At 42.9% G+C, this 22,667-nt stretch overlaps 1 protein-coding gene across 7 annotated transcripts in view; it reads right to left on the bottom strand.

The window, feature by feature from the left end:
- The window catches only part of HECTD4 (HECT domain E3 ubiquitin protein ligase 4), a 229,395-nt gene that overhangs the window by 59,171 nt on the left and 147,557 nt on the right, over nucleotides 1-22,667 (bottom strand). For all 7 annotated transcript variants that reach the window (XM_017847150.1, XM_017847162.1, XM_017847117.1 and 4 more), the window contains exons 35-48: nucleotides 21,160-21,313; nucleotides 19,087-19,367; nucleotides 18,657-18,846; nucleotides 17,020-17,101; nucleotides 15,525-15,727; nucleotides 14,693-14,828; nucleotides 13,702-13,884; nucleotides 12,674-12,838; nucleotides 12,121-12,290; nucleotides 10,651-10,766; nucleotides 3,083-3,186; nucleotides 760-921; nucleotides 499-647; nucleotides 25-104 (exon numbers count right to left, since the gene is read on the bottom strand). In XM_017847150.1, the coding sequence (XP_017702639.1) occupies nucleotides 25-104; nucleotides 499-647; nucleotides 760-921; nucleotides 3,083-3,186; nucleotides 10,651-10,766; nucleotides 12,121-12,290; nucleotides 12,674-12,838; nucleotides 13,702-13,884; nucleotides 14,693-14,828; nucleotides 15,525-15,727; nucleotides 17,020-17,101; nucleotides 18,657-18,846; nucleotides 19,087-19,367; nucleotides 21,160-21,313 (2,175 nt within the window). The remainder of the gene's footprint in view (nucleotides 1-24; nucleotides 105-498; nucleotides 648-759; nucleotides 922-3,082; nucleotides 3,187-10,650; nucleotides 10,767-12,120; nucleotides 12,291-12,673; nucleotides 12,839-13,701; nucleotides 13,885-14,692; nucleotides 14,829-15,524; nucleotides 15,728-17,019; nucleotides 17,102-18,656; nucleotides 18,847-19,086; nucleotides 19,368-21,159; nucleotides 21,314-22,667) is intronic.

Genomic DNA, 22,667 nt, shown 5'->3' with positions numbered 1-22,667 from the left:
TGGAAAAGCTCCCACTGCACTCACCGGGGGAGAGAGTCACATCTAAGCGAACGCTCTTCCACTGTAACAAACTGGAGCCATTGTAGTGCACGGCTCGGCCGTTGCTATGAAAAATACAAAGAAGGGAGGTCAAAGACAAGAAAGATAAGCCTCACTGGCCAACACGCAAGCAGGGAAGTGGTGAAGTTGGGGGGTCAGCATTGTAAGATTATTACAATATCACTTCAGTATTAAAATACCCACACCAGTATTTCCCAAACTGTATTCCTAGAATAAAGGGTTAAAGAATTTGGAAAATAAACAGGTTTTTAAAAAATTACAGGACAACTAGGAAGGAATCTTACTAATGTGCACTGGAAATCTCCAGAATGGAAAAAAAATGCTCTCCTTTCCCCAAACTCACTTGAAGACAGAACTCTATTTTGACTTCCTGAACACCTTACACACCTTGTGGGAGGCTACTGTTCTCTGTCACGCCGAGCTACTTCTTTTACTTACTTATGGAAAAGACAAGTGCCCACTGGATTAGTCCAAGCCCCATCTCGCTTCTCTGCTTCTGTAGTGAAGCCAAAGGAAACTATGGGCCCGGTGTCATCATCGGTATCTCCATAGGAAACGATTTCAATTTCCCAGTAAAAAGACGGGGCCTGAAGAGATGCCAGAAGAGAGCAGCAATCAGAGGGCTAAACCCGGGCCTGAGACCTGCTTTTTCTTTCAAATTCGAAAATGCAAAAGACAGTGGGTCATGTGATGTCTCACCTGAACTGGCAGTGGTGATGTGGCATAGATAAAAGTGCCCCGGGGCAGGCCTCCCCCAGCACTGGGGTCAGCCAGGAAGGTGACTGAGGTAAGGTGAGATGAGAACATGCAGGCTCGAACAGGCGGAAACACTCGCGAGGGGCTCCAAGTAATCTCTTTGGGCTGCATCGAGGGGAAAAACCCATATTCAGTAGAACTGCAAACACCAGTCCCTTTATTTTCTCAAAGAAGAAAAAAATTTTATCTGATGGCATTAAAATACAGACACACACACACACACATACACACATTTATTTAGAGACAGAGTCTCACTCCCATCACCCAGGCTGGAGTGCAGTGGTGCAATCACAGCTAGATGCAGCCTCAAGCTCCTGGGCTCAAGTGATCCTCTTGCTTCAGCCTCCCCAGTAGCTGGGACTACAGGTGTGCATCACCACAGCTAATTTTTGCATTTTTTGTAAAGATGGGGTCTTGCTATATTGCCCAGACTGATCTTAAACTCCTGGGCTCAAGCTATCCTGTCTTGGCCTTCCAAAATGCTAGGATTATATAGGCGTGAGCCACCATGCCCCACCAGGCATGTATATTTTTTAAAAAGCATATCTTTTTTCCAAATAAAATTTTTACTACCCTTTTAAGACACTATTTATCTTCCATTATCATCAATTCCAAGGTCTGGTCTCCATCCTCTTATAGTCCCCATGTAGTTACAGAACAAATTTTAGTTCAATTTATAAATGCATGACTTAATATTCAGCTCAAAGCTAAGCAGGGGTACCATAGTGACACTTCCTTTTTCTTTTTTTTAAAGGTTAGTTGTCTTGCTTTCTCAATTTTATTTTAATCATTCTAATCATAAAATCTCAAGCTTCTCTATCAGATAAAAGCATCTTTTTTTATTTTATTTTTATTTTTTGAGACAGAGTCTCATTCTGTCGCCCAGGCTGCAGAATCCCAGTTACTCGGGAGGCTGAGGTAGGAGAATCGGTTGAACCCAGGAGGTCGAGATTGCAGTGAGCTGAGATCTGGCCATTGCACTCCAGCCTCGGTGACAGAGCGAGACTCCATTTTAAAAAAACAAAACAAAACAAAAAAAACGAATTCATGTAACACACAATTCACCCATTTGAAGTGTATAAGTCAATGTTTTGTTTTGATTTTTAATATTTATGGGTACATGGTAGGTGCATACATTTATGGGATAAGTCAATGGTTTTTAGTATATTCACAGAATTGTGCAACTATTATCGTGACCTAATTTTAGAACATTTTTGTCCCTACTGAAGGAAATTCCATACACTTTAGTAGTCAATCCCTGTTCCTCTCTTCCCTTAACTCTCCTTTGTCCCCAGACCCTGGCAATCACTAATCTATTTTCTATGTCTATGGATTTACCTGCACTAGACATTTCATATAGATGGACTTGTATAAGATGTGGTCTTTTGTGTCTGGCTTCTTTCACTTAGTGTAATTTCAAGTTCATTCATGTTGTAGCATATATCAAAACCTCATTCCTTTTTATAAACAAATGATATTCCATTACATGGCTATAGCATATTTTGTTTATTTATTCATCAATTGATGGATATTTGCAGTTTCCACTTTTTGGCTATTGTGAATAATGCTGCTAAGAACATTAACAGATGTATCTATTTTTTAACATTTTGTCCCTCTTTTTTTTTTTTTTCTGAAGACAGAGTCTTGCTGTGTCCCCCAGGCTGGAGTACAGTGGCACAATCTCGGCTTACTGCAACCTCTACCTCCCAGGTTCAAGCAACTGTCCTGCCTCAGCCTCCCAAGTAGCTGGGAGGACCAATGTGCACCACCATGCCCAGCTAATTTTAGTATTTTTAGTAGAGATGGGGTTTCAGCATGTTGGCCAGGCTGGTCTCAAACTTCCAGCCTCATGTGATCTGCCCACCTCGGCCTCTCAAAATGTTGGGAGTACAGGCATGAGCCACCATGCCCAGCCCACTTTTGTTTTTTAATTACTCACTCATATTCTCTATTATGAAAGGGACTGTATCTCTAAACTTTAAAAAAAAGCTTTCGTTTTATTATTGACAACACAAAGAAGCTATTTATAAATTACTAAGTTTTGTTCCCCTGCTATAATTTTCCAATATTCAGAATGTCAGCTTAATTTGCTTTGACAGTCAAAGATGAGAGCATGGCACCGCAAAGGAGGGCATGTCACCGCAAAAGAACGCACCTCCAAACAGCTTTGCAAACACTTACTCTAAATGTCCTTAACTTGCTGCTGGCCTTACTCAATGATGTGTGTGGTGGCTGCAGGAGGTGCAAAGTACCACAGAGGGCTCACCTGTCTCCGGTCAGCCTGCAAAGGAGGCGGTGGGGGCCGAGCACAGTCCCGGTAGAGCATCCTCAGCCGTTCACACTGTACCTCCACAACTGCAAGTCGCTCTCCTGTAGAAGACACATGTTGAATCTGTGAAAACAGTTCCTGCTACTCCCAAGAGTATGCTGACTCTTTTGGAACAGCATCAAAACAATAAAATGCACTTACAGAGCTCAATGACATTCTATTTTTTTTTTTTTTTTTTTTTTTGAGACAGAGTCTCATTCTGTTGCCCAGGCTGGAGTGCAGTGGTGCAATCCTGGCTCCCTGCAACCTCCCCTCCTGGGTTCAAGAGATTCTCCTGCCTCGGCCTCCCGAGTAGCTGGGATCACAGGCACGTGCCACCATAGTCGGTTAATTTTTGTATTTTTAGTAGAGACAGGGTTTCACCATGTTGGCCAGGCTGGTCTCAAACTCCTGACCTCAGGTGATCCGCCTGCCTTGGCCTCCCAAAGTGCTGGGATTACAGGCACGAGCCGCCACGCCTGGCCTGAAATTCTTACAAAAGAACAAATACCCCGAGACATCTTTGTCTTTCATACGTAGCCCAGCAGCACAACAATGAGGGCAAGTGCTTAGCCTCTGGTGCAGTCCAATTCCTGGATTCAGAACCTGGCCTCAGTACTCAGTATTTATCATCTCACTTGCAATACTGGGTAACAACAGCACCTGTGTATCACAGGGCTGTTGTGAAGACGTGATGAAATAAGTAAAGACCGTGGCTAAGTCCCTGGCACAGGCATTCAATAAACGTGTTATTATTCTCATCATCTAATAAACGAAGACTATTATCCTTATCATCTAAATTAATCTTTAAAAATCTAATATCTATGGAGCACCTGCTATGAGCAAGGCGCACTGCAAGGTGTTGGAGAACACAAAGATAAATGAGCCAAAGCTCCTACTATGGAGGGAAAATAAGGTGTGCACACACGCACACCACACACAGGCACACACACAGTAAAGAGCACAGTGCAAGGCTGCAGTATGTGATTATGTAATACAAGGTACAAGCAGAGGCACAGGTGAATGAGCAGTGACTTCATTCAAGCATCCAGAAAGGCTTAATGAAAATATTATGAAGTTAGGTCTTAGAAAGCCGGGTGTGTTGGCTCACGCCTGTAATCCCAGCACTTTGGGAGGCTGAGGCAGACAGATAACTTGAGGCCAAAAGTTTAAAACCAGCCTGGCCAACATAGCAAACCATCATGTCTACAAAAAATACAAAAATTAGCCAGGCGTGGTGACACATGCTTGTAATCCCAGCTACTTGGGAGGGTGAGGCATGAGAATCGCTTGAACCCAGGAGGCAGAGGTTGCAGTGAGCTGAGATCACGCCACTGCATTTCAGCCTGGGTGACAGACGGAGACTCTGTCTCTAAATAAATAAATAAATAAATAAATAAATAAAGAGATAAGAAGTACCTGCCTTGGCCCTGCATGGTGGTGCATGCCTATAATTCTAGCACTTCTGGAGGCTGAGGCAGGACTGCTTGAGCCCAGGAGTTTGAGACCAGCCTGGGAGACATAGTGAGAACCCGTCTCTACAAATTTTTGTTTTTTTGAGACAAAGTCTCTCGCTCTGTTACCCAGGCTGGAGTGCAGTGGCGTGATCGCGGCTCACTGAAACCTCTGCTTCCCAGGCTGAAGTGATCCTCCCACCTCAGCCTCCCAAGCAGGTAGGACCACAGGCGTGAGCCACCACACCTGGTTAATTTTTTGTATTTTTTGTAGATACAAGGCCTTGCTATGTTGCCCAGGCTATAAAAATTACAATTAAAAAAACACCTGTTTTAAAGGGTTGGTAGTGAAAACGGGCAGGAAAGGGATAAATTTCAGGAGCATTTTATTTTATTTTATTGAGACAGGGTCTCTCTCTCAGGCTGGAGGGCAGTGGTGCAATCACAGCTCACTGCAGTGCTGACTTCCTGGACTCAGGTGATCTTCCTACCTCAAACTCCCAAGTAGCTGGGACTACAAGTATCCACCACCAGGCCTGGCTTTTTTGTAGATACAGAGTTTCTCCCATTTTGCCCAGGCTGGTCTCAAACTTTTGGGCTCAAGCATTCCACCCTTGGCCTCCCAAAGTGCTGGGATTACAGGTGTGTACCACTGTGCCCAGCCTCAGGAGCATGTTAAAGGAAGAACTGGATATGGCAAGTGATTGGATGTGAAGGGACAAGGAAGAGGCATTATACTTGACTCAGTATCTGGGCATCAAAACTAACCTGGCATGGTGTCTCATGCCTGTAATCCTAGCACTTTGGGAGGCTAAGGAGGGAAGATCACTTGAGCCCAGAGGCAACATAGGGAGACCCCATCTCGTGTTTCTTTTTCTTTTCTTTCTTTTCTTTTTTTTTTTTTTTTTTTTTTTGAGATGGAGTCTCACTTTGTTGACCAGGCTGCAGTGCAATGGCATGATCTCAGCTCACTACAACCTCCGCCTCCCAGGTTCAAGCGATTCTTCTGCCTCAGCCTCCTGAATAGCTGGGATTACAGGCACTCACCCCCATGCCCGGCTAATTTTTTTTTTTCTTTTTTTTTTTGAGACGTAGTCTCACTGTGCCACCCAGGCTGGAGTGCAGTGGTGTGATCTCGGCTCACTGCAACCTCTGCCTCCCAGGTTCAAGTGATTCTTCTGCCTCAGCCTCCGCAGTAGCTGGGACTACAGGCGTGCACCACCACACCTGGCTAATTTCTGCATTTTTAGTAGAGACGGGGTTTCACCATCTTGGCCAGGCGGTCTCGAACTCCTGACCTTGTGATCCACCCACCTTGGCCTCCCAAAGTGCTGGGATTACAAGTTTGAGCTCCCGCACCCGGCCTAATTTTTGTATTTTTAGTAGAGACGGGGTTTCACCACGTTGGACAGGCTGGTCTGGAACCCATGACCTCAGGTAATCCACCCACCTTGGCCTCCCAAAGTGCTGAAATTACAGGCGTGAGCCACAGTGCCTGGCCCTCATTTTTCTAATAATTAAAAAAATTACGCTGGGTGTAGTGGCTCGCACCTGTAATCCCAGCACTTTGGCAGGCTGATCACTTGAGGTCTGGACAGATCACTTGAGGTCTGGGCAGATCGCTCGAGGTCAGGAGTTTGGGAACAGTCTGTCCAACATGGTAAAACCCCATCTCTACTAAAAATACAAAAATTATCCAGGTGTGGTGGCGGGCACCTGTAATCCCAGCTACTCAGTAGGCTGAGGCAGAAGAATCACCTGAACCTGGGAGGCAGAGGTTGTAGTGAGCTAAGATCGTGCCACTGTACTCCAACCTGGGCAACAGAGCAAGACTGCCTTTAAAAAAACAACAAAAGGCCGGGCGCGGTGGCTCAAGCCTGTAATCCCAGCACTTTGGGAGGCCGAGATGGGCGGATCACGAGGTCAGGAGATCGAGACCATCCTGGCTAACACGGTGAAACCCCGTCTCTACTAAAAAATACAAAAAACTAGGCGGGCGAGGTGGCGGGCGCCTGTAGTCCCAGCTACCTGGGAGGCTGAGGCAGGAGAATGGCGTGAACCCGGGAGGCGGAGCTTGCAGTGAGCTGAGACCCGGCCATAGCACTCTAGCCTGGGTGACAGAGAGAGACTCCGTCTTAAAAAAAAAAAAAAAAACTAGCCAGGCATGGTGGTGTGCACCTGTGGTCCCAGCTACTTAGGAGGCTGAAGCAAGAGGATTGCCTGAGCCCAGGTTGTGGCTGCAGTGAGCCTTGATTGCAACACTGCACTCCAGCCCGGGCGACAAAGCGAAACCCTGTCTCAAAAAACAAAAACAAAAACAAAATTAGTCTGAATATTAAGTAAAGCAGGGAAATCGGGAAGGAGAGCTGATTCCAGAGTAAGGAATGACTTTGGTTATCAATTTGGTGCATTCATGAGGCTGGGGAGGGGGATATTTTTAAAGAAGTAGCTGCTAAGCCTGGATCTCAGCAGAGGGACTGCTCAGTGTAGAATCCAGGAAAGCTCAGGAGAAGGGTAGGTAAAGTAAGGAGAGTCAGGGCAAAACTTGGAGCCCTGTGTCTTCCAGTGAAGTCTGATGGTCCCTGTAGCCTGCCGTCTGGGACCACCCTCTACTTAAAATTCTGACTTTGTAATCATGCTTCCTAGGAGTTCCAAGGAACTTCCAAAGTTGGAGAACATCTGGCTCAGGGAATAAGTACATTAGGAAGCTGGGAGAAGAGGAAACAGCTGAAACTGGGAGATTCTAGCTTCTGCAAGGGGGTAAAATAATGTTGAGAACGTTTTGGTTCCTATGTGCCTTTTCTTTAGGTTCAAAATCTGGTCCTCTGTTATTTCAACCAAGGGATCTAGTTAATGTCTCAGGAATATTTTTCTTTCTTTCTTTCTTTTTTTTAGACAGAGTCTTGCTCTGTCACCCAGGCTGGAGTGCAGTGGCACGATCTCGGCTCATGGCAATCTCCAACTCCCGGGTTCAAGCGATTCTCGTGCCTCAGCCTCCCGAGTAGCTGGGATTACAGGAACACCCCACCACGCCTGGCTAATTTGTGTATTCTTAGTAGAGAGAGGGCTTCACCATGTTGGCCAGGCTATTCTTGAACTGCCTGCCTCAGCCTCCTGAAGTGCTGGGATTATAGGTGTGAGCCACCACGCCCGTCCTTCAGGAACATTTTTTCAAGGAAAAAAGTTTTGTAGTGCTATCTCCCTAGACCAAATGGAATCTGGTACTGTCTTCTTTAGATAGAGACGCTATAAAATTTAGCTATCAGTGAGTAAATATTAGTATGGCCAAGTTTGCCACTTAATTCATCCCAGAAGAGGAAAAATAACGGAAGTTGATTAAAATATTTTAAAATTTAAAATTTTAAAAATTTGAGTATCAATACATTATCGCTGATAAATTTCATGACATTTTCATACATAAAATAAAAATTTTAATACCTTAAAAAATGAAAATCAAATAACTCTCTCCTCTACCTAACCCTCACCTTGAATCTTGTTTATTAAACAGTTTTTCTCCTGAGCATAGTCTATGCTTCCCTTGTAGGCCTAAGAATCTACCACTGTTCTGCAAAGTAACCCGGGATATAGGTTTTTCCCTCTGGTTTTTATCACTGATACTGGAGTCAGTAAACTTTGCTATTTACTTTAAATGTCAGAACCATTTCTGGTAACCTAACAAGTGAGTTATTAAGAATTCTTTTTTTTTTTTTTATTTTGAGACAGAGTCTTGCTCTGTTGCCCAGGCTGGAGTGCAGTGGCGGGATCTCGGCTCACTGCAAGCTCCGCCTCCCAGGTTCACGCCATTCTCCTGCCTCAGTCTCCCAAGTAGCTGGGACTACAGGCGCCCACCACCACGCCCAGCTAATTTTTTGTATTTTTAGTGGAGATGGGCTTTCACCGTGTTAGCCAGGATGGTCTCGATCTCCTGACCTCGTGATCCACCCGCCTCGGCCTCCCAAAGTGCTGGGATTACAGGCGTGAACCACCGCGCCCGGCCCAAGGATTCTTCAACTTTACATAGGATACTATTTAGAATACAAATCAATGTGCATAAGCTCATAGTCTTCTCTCTTGTAGTAATTAACAAGCACTTCCCACACATTTCTTTGCAACTCTTTGTTACCGCAAAGTGGTTTTCCACTAGGAAAAATAGGTTAGGTGGACTATGATCAAAACCATGTGAGACCACTGCTCTAAATTATTACAAATCCTACCTTGTGCATTCAGTATCAATGTGAATTTCACAATTAAGACCTCTTTATTCTATAAAATATATAAAAGAGGATACCCAGAAACAGTCCCATAGAAAATCAAATGATTAATTCAGCATGTTATATGCTGCTATAATCAGTCAAAATATGTCTTTGAAAGCAATCTAAGCCAACAATATAAAAAAAGTCAGAGGCAGTGAACTAAGGACCTACTAAGAGTACAAAACGAAGTCACAAGTAATTTCACCCTTGAAGCCTAGCACACCCCTTGCTTCTGTTCTTGTTCTCTATTCTTAGGATCTCTCTGAGGTTTATTAATGGTTCCTGGATCTCCCAGCTGGAGCTTCTGCTGAATCCAAGGCACTACCCTTATCAAAAGAAAGAGATGTGAGAAGTAAAACAGATATAGACAAATTTAAAATAAAAAGAAAACAACAGAAATGACCACAATGTGAAAGAGTAACAAAAATTACAAACAGAAAAGATATTAGATTAGAGAGTTACTGACAAAATAAATGCCATGAGAAAAGTAATACAGATTTTGTAAAGGACCAAAAAAAAAAAAAGGATGAACCTACAAACACTAAGGGAGTTTAAAGCTGTCCATTTCTAACATGTAGTTTGTGAAAATGTTAGCATTAGAGCATTGAAGGAATGCTAATTGAATTGTGAACAATTTCACTTAGAGTCCAGTTATATCCTTAGGGACAAAAGGTAAATTTTCATTTAACCAGGCCAACTACCAATTTGTAGGAAACAGAAGGGTAGATGAACATAGTAAAGGACACCACAGGGATAGAGTCACCAAAATTCAGACTGGGAAACCTTCCACAAACAAATTGTAAGGCAGAAAAAAACAAAACAAAACAAAAAAAGCAAAGACTAAGAGGAATCTATATTTTAAAATAGATTAAAAAGACACAGCAACGAAGTGACAATTTGTAAACTTTATTTGGATTCTCATTCAAATAAATAAATGTAAAAAACAAGAATGACCGTTATGGGAAAATTAGGAAGTTAAACACTGACTAGATACGTATATACACATATTTTTAGAGACAGGGTCTCACGATGTTGCCCAGGCTGCACTCAAACTCCGAGGCTCAAGCGATCCTCCTGCCTCAGCTTCCCAAGGAGCTGGGATTACAGGCACGTGCTGCCATGCCCAGCTTAGATACTTAATAATATTTTAAAATTACTGTTAATAATGTAGATAGGTGATAATGGTGTTGTAGTTATTTAAGATTCTTTATTTTTCAGAGACATATGCTAAAATATTGATGAATAAAATAATATCTAGGATTAAAAATAATTCCAGGGGTTGCAGCACAGATAAAACAGGATCAGTTATGAGTTGACAACTGTTGAAACTGGATAATGGAATCCTGAAGGTTCATTATACTAGTCTCTCAATTTTGGTATTTGTTTGGACTTTTCCATACACACACAGACACACACACACATGCCAGGGTGGATGTTAGTGCAAACTCTTGACTGGGAAATTCAAATGTAGCCAATGACAACAGTCAAAATGTACACACCAGCCCTAAGGACAGCTCCTAAATATTATAGTTCTAATAGGTAAATAAAGGCAACAAATCAATAGGAATGAAGAAAAGAAAACACTCTGACATGGTCTTAAAGCTAAATTGAAAAATGCTGATTTCCTAACTGATATAGATTAAAGCATTTTATTTACATTTCTAGGTCTGTGATGCATGTGAGTTGTGACAGGTGTTGTCCTCACAGCTCAGCTGTTTTGACGTGTGTGTATGAAAACACTTAACATGCCATTATCAAATTGCAAATGTGCTGAGAAAATTCAATAAAACAGGGTGGTAAAGAAAGTTCAGGTACTTACCAGCACTGCATTCCTGGGCTACTAGGTTAAGAACTTCAACAGCTGCTGGACATTGTTGTATGAATTCTTCACAAAATAAGCTGTCTTCTAAAAGCTGGGCCATGACCAGGCATGCTCTTAATGTTAAAAGATTTACAATATTTCAAAGTCATCAGTGTTCATTGTCTAAAAAAGTCAACTGTGAAAAACATTTCAATCAATTTTGTCCCCCAGTTTACAACAAGGTTCAAACTCCCCACTCTTCTTGCTTTTTTTCTGAGCTGGACTGTCTTGGAAATACATAAATTACTTCTCTTTTGCCACACAGTAACTGCTGACACTGCATGAAGAATTGGAAAAGAGAAAAATGGTTGCCATCGCCACCAAATGGAAACACAAAGTGCCAGGTGAGAAATCAGCACTGTCTCTTAAAAGCTTTTCCTAACTGTGCCCTAGGGAAGCAAGATGGATTCAAAAACTGGGAAAATCTGTATGGTGACGGCTCTCACCTGATTCAAAATACATACTAGAAGTTTCTAAGAAGTTCCACTGTTGGCCAGGCACAGTGGCTCACGCCTGTAATCCCAGCAATTTGGGAGGCCAACGCAGGTGGATCACCAGAGATCAGGAGTTTGAGACCAGCCTGGTCAACATGGCGAAACCCCATCCCTACTAAAAATACAAAAATTAGCCAGGGGTGGTGGCACCCGCCTGTAATTCCAGCTACTCAGGAGGCTGAGGCAGGAGAATCGCTTGAACTAGGAAGGCAGAGGTTGCAGTGAGCCAAGATCATGCCACTGCACTCCAACCTGGGTGACACAGTGAGACTCTGTGTCGAAAAAAAAAAAAAAAAGTTCCACTGTCAAAAAGAGACACTTGTTATTGCTGTTTAATGCTAAATAAATGTATTTGCAGGAAAAGACCAACACTAACCCCTGTGTGCATGTCCTAGGTTTCCCATCTTCAGTTTGGAAAGTGATAGGCCAGATATGTATCAATGTGGCCTGAACCATTTTATTTATTTAATTATTTATTTGAGATGGAGTTTTGCTCTTGTTGCCCAGTCTGGAGTGCAGTGGCACAATCTCGGCTCGCTGCAACCTCCACCTCCCGGGTTCAAGCGATTCTCCTGCCTCAAGGTAGTAGAGTTATTCCTGTGATGGAACAAAGTTCTTTTAACAAAGCAAATCAGTGGGGCCTTATATATGTGTTTCATACATCACATTTCGTTTGTATGTTTATTTTCTTAGGTGAACAGCTAAACTTTATTTTGAAGTGTAGACATTGGGGAACGCAACAAAAATTGCAGAAATTAAGGAATGCAACGAACTGTGGAAAAAAACTGTAAAAGAATGGTTACTGTTGCTCAGTTTAGTGTGAGCTTCAAGCTGTGGACTCATTAAGCTGGGAATGGTGGGGCCCACCAAGGATCCCTTCTTCTGTCAGCTTGCACCACGTCAGCACATCAAGCAACGTGGGGAGGGTACTCACCTTGTCCTTATTTCAGCAAGGAGCCGAACGACTGCCATCACAGGAGCTGACCCATCTCCTGTTGCAGGAAGTGAGGTGTGAATAGAGAGACTTCCCTCCTGAGGAAGCAACATGGACTGGACTGCCTGTACTACCTTCTCAGTAATGGACAGTTTATGAAGAGGCAATGCCTGATGGCGGTGGGGGGCATGGCAAAAAGTTAAATTCAAGTAGTTAGTTTATAAGAAATGAGGGTGTTATTATTATCTGGAGTTCTTAAATTTTCAGTTAAAAAAATAAAATCACCATACAGAAAACTGCAAAACACATCAAAACAATTAAAAATACACTGTAGAATAGCCCTAACCAACAAATAAATGAATTTGGTCATCTAGATGAAAATTTTCACATAAGCATTACTATTAAATAACTATAACCAATATATAAACATACATCGCAAGTACAATTTAAGACAACCAAGCATTTGTGCTTCTGCACTGAGCATGCGCATAGACTCATTACAGTACAGTTACCATTGGCAGATATTTTATGAAGCATTTAAAAATCACCTTACCTCTGATCTTGGAACACAAAGTCTAGACAATGGAATAGTCAATGTGTCTGACGCTTGCGAAGTCTTTCTACAGTCTATGGGTGGGAATCTGACTGTAGCTATACCTTCCTGTTCATTGATAGAAGCCACTACTCCAATGCTTCCTGAGATTCCTCTACCTAAAACCTGGAGACAGAGATAGATTAGCGCTACCAACCAGCTCTGATGTGTGGGCAGCTGTGTTATGAGACAAGAGGAAAGAATAAATTTATAGTTGCCATTGTTGGCGTTACAGTAGTTTATACTACCAGCGTAGCAGATACCAATCCCTAGACATGACTTACAATAAGGCCCTAAAACCTAACTGCAAGGTGATCACAACGTGCTGTCCTCTCAAACAGAAACTCGTTATTGCTAGGCCAGGTGCAGTGGCTCATGCCTGTAATCCCAGCACTTTGGGAGGTTGAGGCAGGCGGATCACTTGAAGTCAGGAGTTCGAGACCAGCCTGGCCAGCATGGTGAAACCCCATCTCTATTAAAAATACAAAAACTAGCTGGGCAAGGTGGTGGGTGCCTGTAATCCCAGCTACTTGGGAGGCTGAGGCAGGAGAATCATTTGAACCTGGGAGGCAGAGGTTGCAGCAAGCTGAGATTGCACCACTGCACTCCAGCCTGGGGAACAGAACAAGACTCTGTCTCAAAACAAACAAACAACTTGTTATTGCTGCTTAACGGTAAATAAATTTTTGCAGGAAGACACTCTTTTCCTTCCATTCTAATTCCATCATCAATTCTAAGACTGATACTGATCACACTACAGGACACAAGTATTGCAGTTAACCTAAGATAGTATTGCATTAATATCTGAATGATGTGTGGCACAGTGCGGATTTGAATTCAAGAGTTTCTCAGATTCCTTATTTAACTTGAAGAAACAGGTTTTTTTGTCCAGCTGGTTGGATAATATTTGTCTTACAGATGATCAACTAACCAATGGATGCTTATATATATGGGAGAAGCAATGATTTGGGGAAAATGGTGGTTGGTACCTGAACCTCGGATCCTATCTTGATTGTCTCTTTGAAGCCTCCAAGTGCACACAGTGCAGCAACAGCCTGGCGGGCAATTCTCTGAAGTTTGGCAAGTTTCCTGCCACTGCTGCTGCCATTTTCCAGAATGCTTTCTGCGTATTTCCCCAATTGTGGAATGTACATCAGTGCTCGAGACAGAACCTAAATATAAAAGCAGCAGGTGCACTAGGAGTTAAAGCTTTGGTTGTTTTGATGCCAAGGGTGACAAAGTGTCTACAACAGTGCCTGGGTCCCATGTATTGAAGGAACTCTGGACATATGAGGGACCAAAAAGCTATCAGGTATGGCCAATGACATTTGCCCATATTTGTCTATGTAACGGGACAAAATTGGAAATACACAACTGGGAGAATAAAACATCATGTCACTAAAACCTCTAAAATGAAACAATCATTTATCTGAAGGAAAACCACCCCAGCATACCGTCCACTTGTAAACACTCAATTACCTTCAGGACATGTCATAAGGGGTTCACTTGAAGAGTAGCTGTGGAAAGTGGGAATTGATTACAGATCTGTAGTTTCAGGCAACTGGGATACTGTTTGTAATGATGAATCACTTACTAATAGGGCACTCAGGCAGTGTAAATCACGCAGAGGCCTCCTCGGACTTAGCGAGTACGCTTAAATCCAATAAACCAATGCTGCATGATCTCCTAATGTCAGTACCAATCTAACATAAGCAAGAAGAAGAGAAACAAGACCTGTCACTCTTTCCCTGGGAATACGGTCCTATCTTCTGCGAAATGAGAACTGGCAGTGACAGGAGATATAGGTTAACAGAGTTGAAACTACTACAGCAAGACAAATTCCAGGGGAAAGTCAGTTAACAGGTATATCTGACGAATTTGGAAATTTTCTCTTTACTAAAATGCCCCTTGCTGGGTATGATTCTAACTCTAATTAGCTTACTTCTTACTTTCTCAGTTGAGTAGCAACACTGTGCTAACCTTCTCTGCTGTTGTCGTCCATATTTGAGCAGCATTTGATTCGGGTGCCATGAGCAAGCTATGTAGCAAGGCGATCACTTCTGCAGCCATGCTGTTTGCCACGTGCCCACTGATGAAGGGACGCACGGGATCAGTCCTGCAAGTGTCAACAGGAGAAAGTGTTAGTGCCCAGTGATGATTAAGACTGCAGGGAAGTGGCTTTCAGGGTTAGCATCAGAGAGAAACCTTTTCTATTTACATAAGAAAAAGGGGATTCCATTGACTGAGAAAACAAGAAGCTGCATTATCATTAGGAAGAAATCACTGTGTCATATTCTTTGTGGTATCTGAAGAACTGCCTCAAACAATGGACCTCAAACTTTATTTATAAGCCTTGAGGATCAGGGAAAGACACTGCACTGCAACTATTCCTGGCTTTCAAGCACAAAACACCTCAAACCAACTTCACTGAGGTAACACTTAACTGCTGCTTCTGTTCCTAGAAAGAAGTGTGTGTGTGTGTTCAGTTGGGGCAGTGGAGATGTACCATTTGCAAGAAATAAAGGTAGCAAGACCAGAGTTTTTTAATACTACTCAAAAGAATCCTCTGGCTATAAATGTCCCCTCAGCCAGGAGCATCCCTCTATTCTTTCATGACAACGTCAGATCTACCCGGATAGTCATTACTCTCCGACGTACTCCAGGCTGTACCTTGAGTGCAACTACTACAGCAGATGGAGGCCTCATTTCCAAGAGGTCAAGGGGATGGCAGAAAATTAAAATACGAAAAACAAACCCATTACAAAGTAAACCTGAGATGAGTGTGGACAGCTTCTACCTGTGGAAGGTTTACCTCGCAAGCTCCGAGTTCCTCTCTCGGCAAATGGAAGTTTGGGCGGTTTTCTTTTTGTCACCTGTGGATAGTCCACTCACAGCCTCTGGGTTGATAGACTCTACAGGTGGCCCAATGCTGACGATGAGGCCCGACTGTGCCCACTTGGTGGCTTTCCGCAGGGCGGCTGCAGCCTCTTCTGTAATCACTTCGCAACAGCCACCCTGGGGGTGAGGTTGAAGACACTGAGAAGATTCATTTCATTCTTCCCAGCACTATATTTTTCAAGTCACTTTCCCCTCAATTACCAAAGCCATCCACGCTCATTTTTTTTTTAATTCAAACATAAAATATTATATGTAGAGAGTAAAATTTCCATAGACATCCCAGACCTCATTCAGGCTGAGATAATGGTTAGTCATCTAGATCAATTCCGTGCAAATTCTGGCATACGTATCAGAGGACCCCGACATGCAGGCTGCATTTCATTTTGCTTTTATCAGTTATCAGTGTATCACAGAGACTCGTCCATATCAATACATGGAGATCTACCTCATTGTTTTTCATAGTTGCACAGCATTTCATTATATGACTGCAATAATTTCTTAACCAATCCCTTGTTTATGAGTACGTGGATCCTATTTTTTGTTTTTGTTTTGTTTGAGATTGAGTTTTGCTCTGTCGCCCAGGCTAGAGTGCAATGGTGTGATCTTGGCTCACTGCAACCTCCGCCTCCCGGGTTCAAGCGATTCTCCTGCCTCAGCCTCCCAAGTAGCTGGAATTATAGGTGCCTGCCACCACGCCTGGCTAATTTTTGTATTTTTTAGTAGAGACAGGGTTTTGCCATGTTGGCCAGGCTGGTCTCGAACTCCTGACCTCAGGTGATCCACCTGCCTTGGTGTCTCAAAGTGCTGGGATTACAGGTGTGAGCCACAGCGCCTGGCCTATTTTGTTTTTTCAAACAAAACTGTGAAGAACACCCTGTGTTTCTCCCTGGACACTTGAGACTTTATTTACCCTCACCGTGACAATAAAGGCTATTATTAATTTTTCTTGACTTTACTTGTCTGACAGATGGAAAATGATCTATTACTATTGTTTTTATTCCTTTCCTTTGATTATGTGTGAGCCTGGGCATATTTTTATTTTTTAATAAGGTATTTGTAATTCTTATTATCTGTTATTTTCTTAGCAACCTTTCACTTATTTTCAACTATCTCACCTATCTCAAACTATTTTTAGGCTATTAAACTATTTTCAATTTTAAACTATTAAACTTTCTTAAAAGAGCTAAGAAAAAATTTCTAGGTCAAAACTAAAAGTTCTGATTTTGACAAACTGATTTTGACTAGATCTCTTTAAAATGGCCTCAAATAAGGCACTGACTTCAATTTCTCACCTTGCCTCTTCGTTGGAACTTGAACTCATTTTTCTTTTCTTAATTTGTTCTGAAAATCTAAAGCATGACAAATACTCTACAATTTCGGGTTTAATCGGTTTAACCTCATGAGGTTACCTTGGTCATGTCTCGATCCATCTTCACAACTTTCTCCATGTTGGCGCCAGTACCAAGTCGGAAAGGTCGTCCTTCTGAACTACTAAAAAAAGGCAGGCAGAGAGCAGAGCACACCTTACAGGCACTGCCAAAAGTGGGCTGCATGTCACGGGGCCACCCAGTCATGGTGAGGCCCGATTATACACCAACATGAGCTTTTTTTTTTTTTTCTTTTTTGAGACAGGGTATTGCTCTGTCACCCAGGCTGGAGTGCAGTGGCGTGATCACAACTCACTGCAGCCTCGACCTCCCTAGGTTCAGGTGATTCTCCCACCTTAGCCTCCCAAATGGCTGGGACCACAGGTTCACGCCACTATGTTTGGCTAATTTCTGTATATTTTGAAGAGACGGGATCTCACTATGTTGCCCAGGCTGGTCTCGAGCTCCTGGGCTCAAGCCATCCTCCTGCCTTGTACTCCTAAAGCACTAGGATTATAGGCATGAGCCACCATGCCTGGCCCTCTAACACTAGCTTTTAAAATCCGCAGTAAGACTCAATTTTTCAAAAAGGAAATCATTTATTACTGCTTAATTATAGCACTTTAGGGCCCAAAACAACAGTGTTTTTAGAGTTATAAGTAACTCTAGAAATCCAGATGAAAATAATGCACAAAATGAAAAACTGACATGAACCCAGAACAAAGGCAGGGCCTGAGGACATCATCTAAACCCCAAGGAGAGGGAACTTTAACGACACCATAAATGTGATCCCTTGGCAAATGACTGGATCTTCCTTTCTAACAGTTCAGCTTCCCCTGCCTCCCGAACTTGGCTCTCCAAAAAAAATTTTTCACCAAATTTGTACTATGATGCATTGCAATGTCCAGGAAAGTTTCCTGGAGATTTCCTCATGTAAGCCCTGACCTGCCATAATCCTGCTTAGTTTATACTATGGTCCCATTAATATTTTCAGTTGCCATAATGGCAGACAGCAGATTCAATTATGAGGATGACAACATCGTCAGATCATTTAAGTAAAGAGAGGCCTCTTCCATCTGAGACATAAATACCTGCTCTGAATTCCCTTGTGCTATGTGGCAAGCCTTCCTGTTGCCCTGGATCCCACTAACAAAGCCCTGCAGGTTTGTAATATTTGGGCAATGATTGTATTTTTACTTCCTGCTTGAGTAATCATACCATTTCATACTTCAACTAATTAAAGTTTTAAAAAAGTGTCTCTTGTTTCTCCAAATCACAGTCAATGAGTTGGAGTTTACCTAAATTTACCAACAGCTGAAGGATGCCAATAACTAAAAATCAAACTGCATTATTCCTCCTCAAAGCCCAAGTCACAGTGGAGACTTCCCATAGACAATAATACATTGTTCACATGGCTTTAGCTCTCAGTTGTGTTTAGAGAGACAGTACCAAGTTGTGGTTCAGAGCTTGGGTTTTGTGGTCAGAGAGGACTACATCTGCATTTCAGTACTGCCTCAGTTTCTTTCTGTGTCACCACAGGAATCACAGTGACAGTGTCTACCTGAAAGGGGTGTAAAGAGGGCCGAGGCAGTTGATACATGTACAGGGCTTACTTAGCACAGTGCCTGTGACATGGGTGGTGCTTGAGGACGTGTGGCTATCACAATCATTACGGTCACCTTAGCAACGGCTGAAGGACTTCATGGGATGACTGGTCTTCCCGCTTGTGGATAAATATCGAGAGCTTGCCATCCACAGCCTCACTCTCTTCTCCAGGATCTTTATCTCCTTTCAAGGAATTCTTGGGACTGGTTTTTGTCAATGTGGTGTCAGGTTCAGAAGCGGTTGGAGAAAGAACTGTCTGACATCCTTTAAGTAAAAAACAAAGCTCGTTCAGGAAAACTGCAGTGGTGTTTTGGCGGCTCTGCTAAAATGAAAAATAATGGTTTGGGATTTGGAATCCCTCTTCCCCCTTCTCTATTCCTCTGTCCCCGCTCCCTTCTCTGTCACTCAGTCTTTCATCACAGGAAGCACAGATGCAAGTGGGGACCTGACTGGGCCCAGGAAGGCTGCACTGCCATGCTACTCTCCTGTTGAGGAGCTTCTCACCTGGAACCACGTAATCTGCCAGCTTTGCTAAGAGCAAGGAGGCGATCTTGGAAGCTGGGTCACTGGGATCCTCCTGCTCACTGTTTAAGGAGGGGACAGAGTAGCTCCAGGGTGGGAGCTCCACGTTTCCACAATCTTCTACGCTCATCAGAGGCAGCGCCGCCCGGCACAGCTGGAGAATAATAAGGACCAGCTTTGGAGACGGGCGTTGGTCAAGCAGCAGGGAGAGGAGTTTGGACACACAAGCTGGCTGGCTCAGGATGGCTTTACCTATGTGGCTCCTGGGGAAAAAGGAAGAAAAGGTAAACAGTGCTAGAAATGTTGATCTATAGACATTCAGAAGCAAGAGTTCTCTGAATGAAACAAACTAATGAAATTTGATTTCATGAGGAAGACATGAATTTGGCACTATGCTTCTGTGAAGAATTAAGAATTTTGGAAAATTTGATGAAACCAAACAACATTAATACTTAAAAGAAAGATTTTGAATATTTTCTGATCTCTGATGCTTACTTGAAATCCTAAATTCAGAGTGATTCATGGAGCACTGAGACTTAGAAACTCAAACTAAGAGCTTTTCAGTTTGTGCATTTATTCTTTCTTTTTTTTTTTTTTGAGACAGAGTCTCGTCTGGTCACCCAGGCTGGAGTGCAGTGGGCCGGATCTTAGCTCACTGCAAGCTCTGCCTCCGGGTTTACGCCATTTCCCTGCCTCAGCCTCCCCGAAGTAGCTGGATACAGGCGCCAGCCACCTCGCCCGTCTAGTTTTGTATTTTTTTAGTAAGAGATGGGTTTCACCGTGTTAAGCCAGGATGTCTCGAACTCCCTGACCTCCGTGATCCGCCCGTCTCGGCCTCCCCAAATGCTGGGATTAAAGGCTTGGAGCCACCACACGCCTCTTTCATCAATTTTTTTTTTTTTTTTTTTTTTTTTTTTTTTGAACGGAGTCTGCTCGTCGCCCAGGCTGGAGTGCGGTGCCGGATCTCCAGCTCACCTGCAAGCTCCGCCTCCCGGGTTCACGCCATTCTCCTGCCTCCGCCGTCCCAAGTACTGGGACTTACAGGCGCCAGCCACCTCCTGCCCGGCAGTTTTTTGTATTCTTTATAGAGACGGGGTTTCACCGTATACCAGGATTGGTTCGATCATCCTGACCTTGTGATCCGCCCCGTTTCGGCCTCCCAAAGTGTTGGGATTAACAGGCTTGAGCCAACCGCCCCGCCCCTCATTTTTTTAATAGGAAAAAAAGACACACAAATTTATTTAACATGTATACACAGGAGCCTTCAGAGTGAAGACTGAATTTTCCATGAGTTACAGAAGCTTATCTACCATCTCGAGGTTACAGATAGAATGGGGGCTTGGATCCTGGTAAACCAGGTTATGGGAGAGGGGAGAAGCATTCTATAATAAATGATTGCTAGGGAGAATGACTGGATCTGGGAACAGAGATTAACTTGTAAATAGTTCTCTTTGGAATTTATGTTATTTATTCTTTCTTAATGAGTGCCTCAAGACCAAAGCTATCACACAGTGTTGTACAGGCTTCAGTGTTGTAGGATCTGCCACAGCTAAAACTGCTAAATTCCAAGAAAGCTAAATATCATGCAGTCAGTCATATGTGGATATTTTATGGGCCTCATGGCTCACACAGGGGATATACAACCAGCACAGAATATCTTCTTTTAAAGACACAGCATGAGAAAGTGAGTTAATTACAGGCCCTGACTTATTACTCTTTAATCTTGCTATAATGAGGGTAAGATTTTTGGTTAATGAATACAACTGTATCTTTGGGAAAGGTTAGCAGCTGCTGTCAGTAAGGTATTAAAGCAAATGATAATATATTATTTTATGATTTGGCTATTCACCTAAATAATCCTTAAATTTTGGAAAGAAATACTATGTTTCAACTACTTCATCCTCCATTTTTTTTTTTTTTTTTTTTGAGGCAAGGGTGTGTCAAAATGGCCTAGTAATTTAGCTATTTTGAAAAGACAACCACCACCAAAAGAAACCCCAATCGTTCAAGAGGAAAGCCAGCTTCTCCCAGAGCTCCAGGCTGGACCTTGCATACCTTGAGAGATCATTGAGAAGACTAAGGACATCCTGGAGCGCGTCATTCCCAGCAGCCTGGTTGCCACAGCACTCTGTGGCTCGGGCAAGATGGTTGGTGAGAAGGCTGGACACCTGCCGGGCCAGACCTGAGTGCACAGCCTCTGTGGAGCCCCCTTCACAGTTAAAGAAAAAAAGAACTTGGTGAAAACCTAAGGGTGCCATGGTGAGCCTGTGGGGGTGGCGAGTCCTGTCCATTTATCTTGCTTAATGTTTCATGAACCATCTAATAGTGTCTCCTCATTAGATAATATCTATACATAAAAGTTATTTTAAAACTAACCCCATGCTGGGAGTAGACATTATTATTCATGAAAATAAATTGAATATGATTAATCCATATATAATCAAAGAACATACTTTGATTGATAGTGAAGAATCACTATTTCACTGGTGATGAAAACATCTTGATTTTTTAACTCATACTTTGCCAAACACAATAAAAGACCTTTCTGGATTCTTCCATGTTCACCGTAGTTCCAGAACCTCCCAAGCATGTAGAAGTTATGAAAAAGTATTTGTTGTTTCCTGAACTTTCCATGCTCTTTTAGATCCCTGAGTCTACACACACTATTTGTTCTGCTTGAAAGTCTTCTCCATCCTTCAAGAGTAACTTCCGTGTCACCTTCTCTGAGAAGCTTTGCTGGATCCCTAGCACAGCTGGTCTCTGGGACCTCTACACTCCCACTGCACTTCCTATCCACCTCAGTTGTGGCACTGATTACACTATAAGTATTTGCTTATTAGTCTATTTCCCTGCCAGACCATATTTTTAAAGGGAGGAATAATGCCTTATTTATCTTCTGCCTGGCATATAATAGACTCTCAAGACATTAAAATGCATCGTGAACAAATAAACAGATAAATAAACAAGTTATATACACAGGCCTGGAATCTTATGGGGAAATTTATCCTTCAAGTTAATTTTTTTTTTTGAAACAGGGTCTCGCTCTGTTGCCCAGGGAGTGTAGTGGCACGATCACAGCTCACTGCAGCCTCAACCTCCCTAGCTCAAGCAATCTTCCCCCTTCAGCCTTCTGAGTGGTTGGGACTATAGGCATGTGTCACTGCACCTAGCCCAGGTTTACTTTTTATTTGGATTGGTCACTAAAAATAAAATTTGGAAACATCACCTTGAAAATGCAACTGAAAAGCCACTTCAAAAAATATTTGTTTTTTTGAACGCCAAGGTGTAAGGACTGCTTGAGGCCAGGAGTTTGAGACCAACCTGGGCAACACAGCAAGATCCTGACTCTAAAAACAAACAACAACAACAAAAAAACATTAGCTGGGCATGGTAGTGTACACCTGTATTCCTACTTGGGAGGCTGCGGTTGGGGGATCGCTTATCACTCGAGTCAGGGAGGTCGAGGTTACAGTGAGCTATGATTGCACCACTGTACCCTAGCCTGGGTGACAGACCTTGTGTCTAATAAATTTTTTTTTTTTTTTTTTTGGTTGAGACGGAGT

The sequence above is a fragment of the Rhinopithecus bieti genome, unplaced genomic scaffold (genome assembly GCF_001698545.2).
Source record: "Rhinopithecus bieti isolate Rb0 unplaced genomic scaffold, ASM169854v2 scaffold_947, whole genome shotgun sequence".
Taxonomy (NCBI): Eukaryota; Metazoa; Chordata; class Mammalia; order Primates; family Cercopithecidae; genus Rhinopithecus; species Rhinopithecus bieti.
Note: the sequence above shows the minus strand (reverse complement) of the source record. Positions and strands in the feature narration are given on the sequence as shown.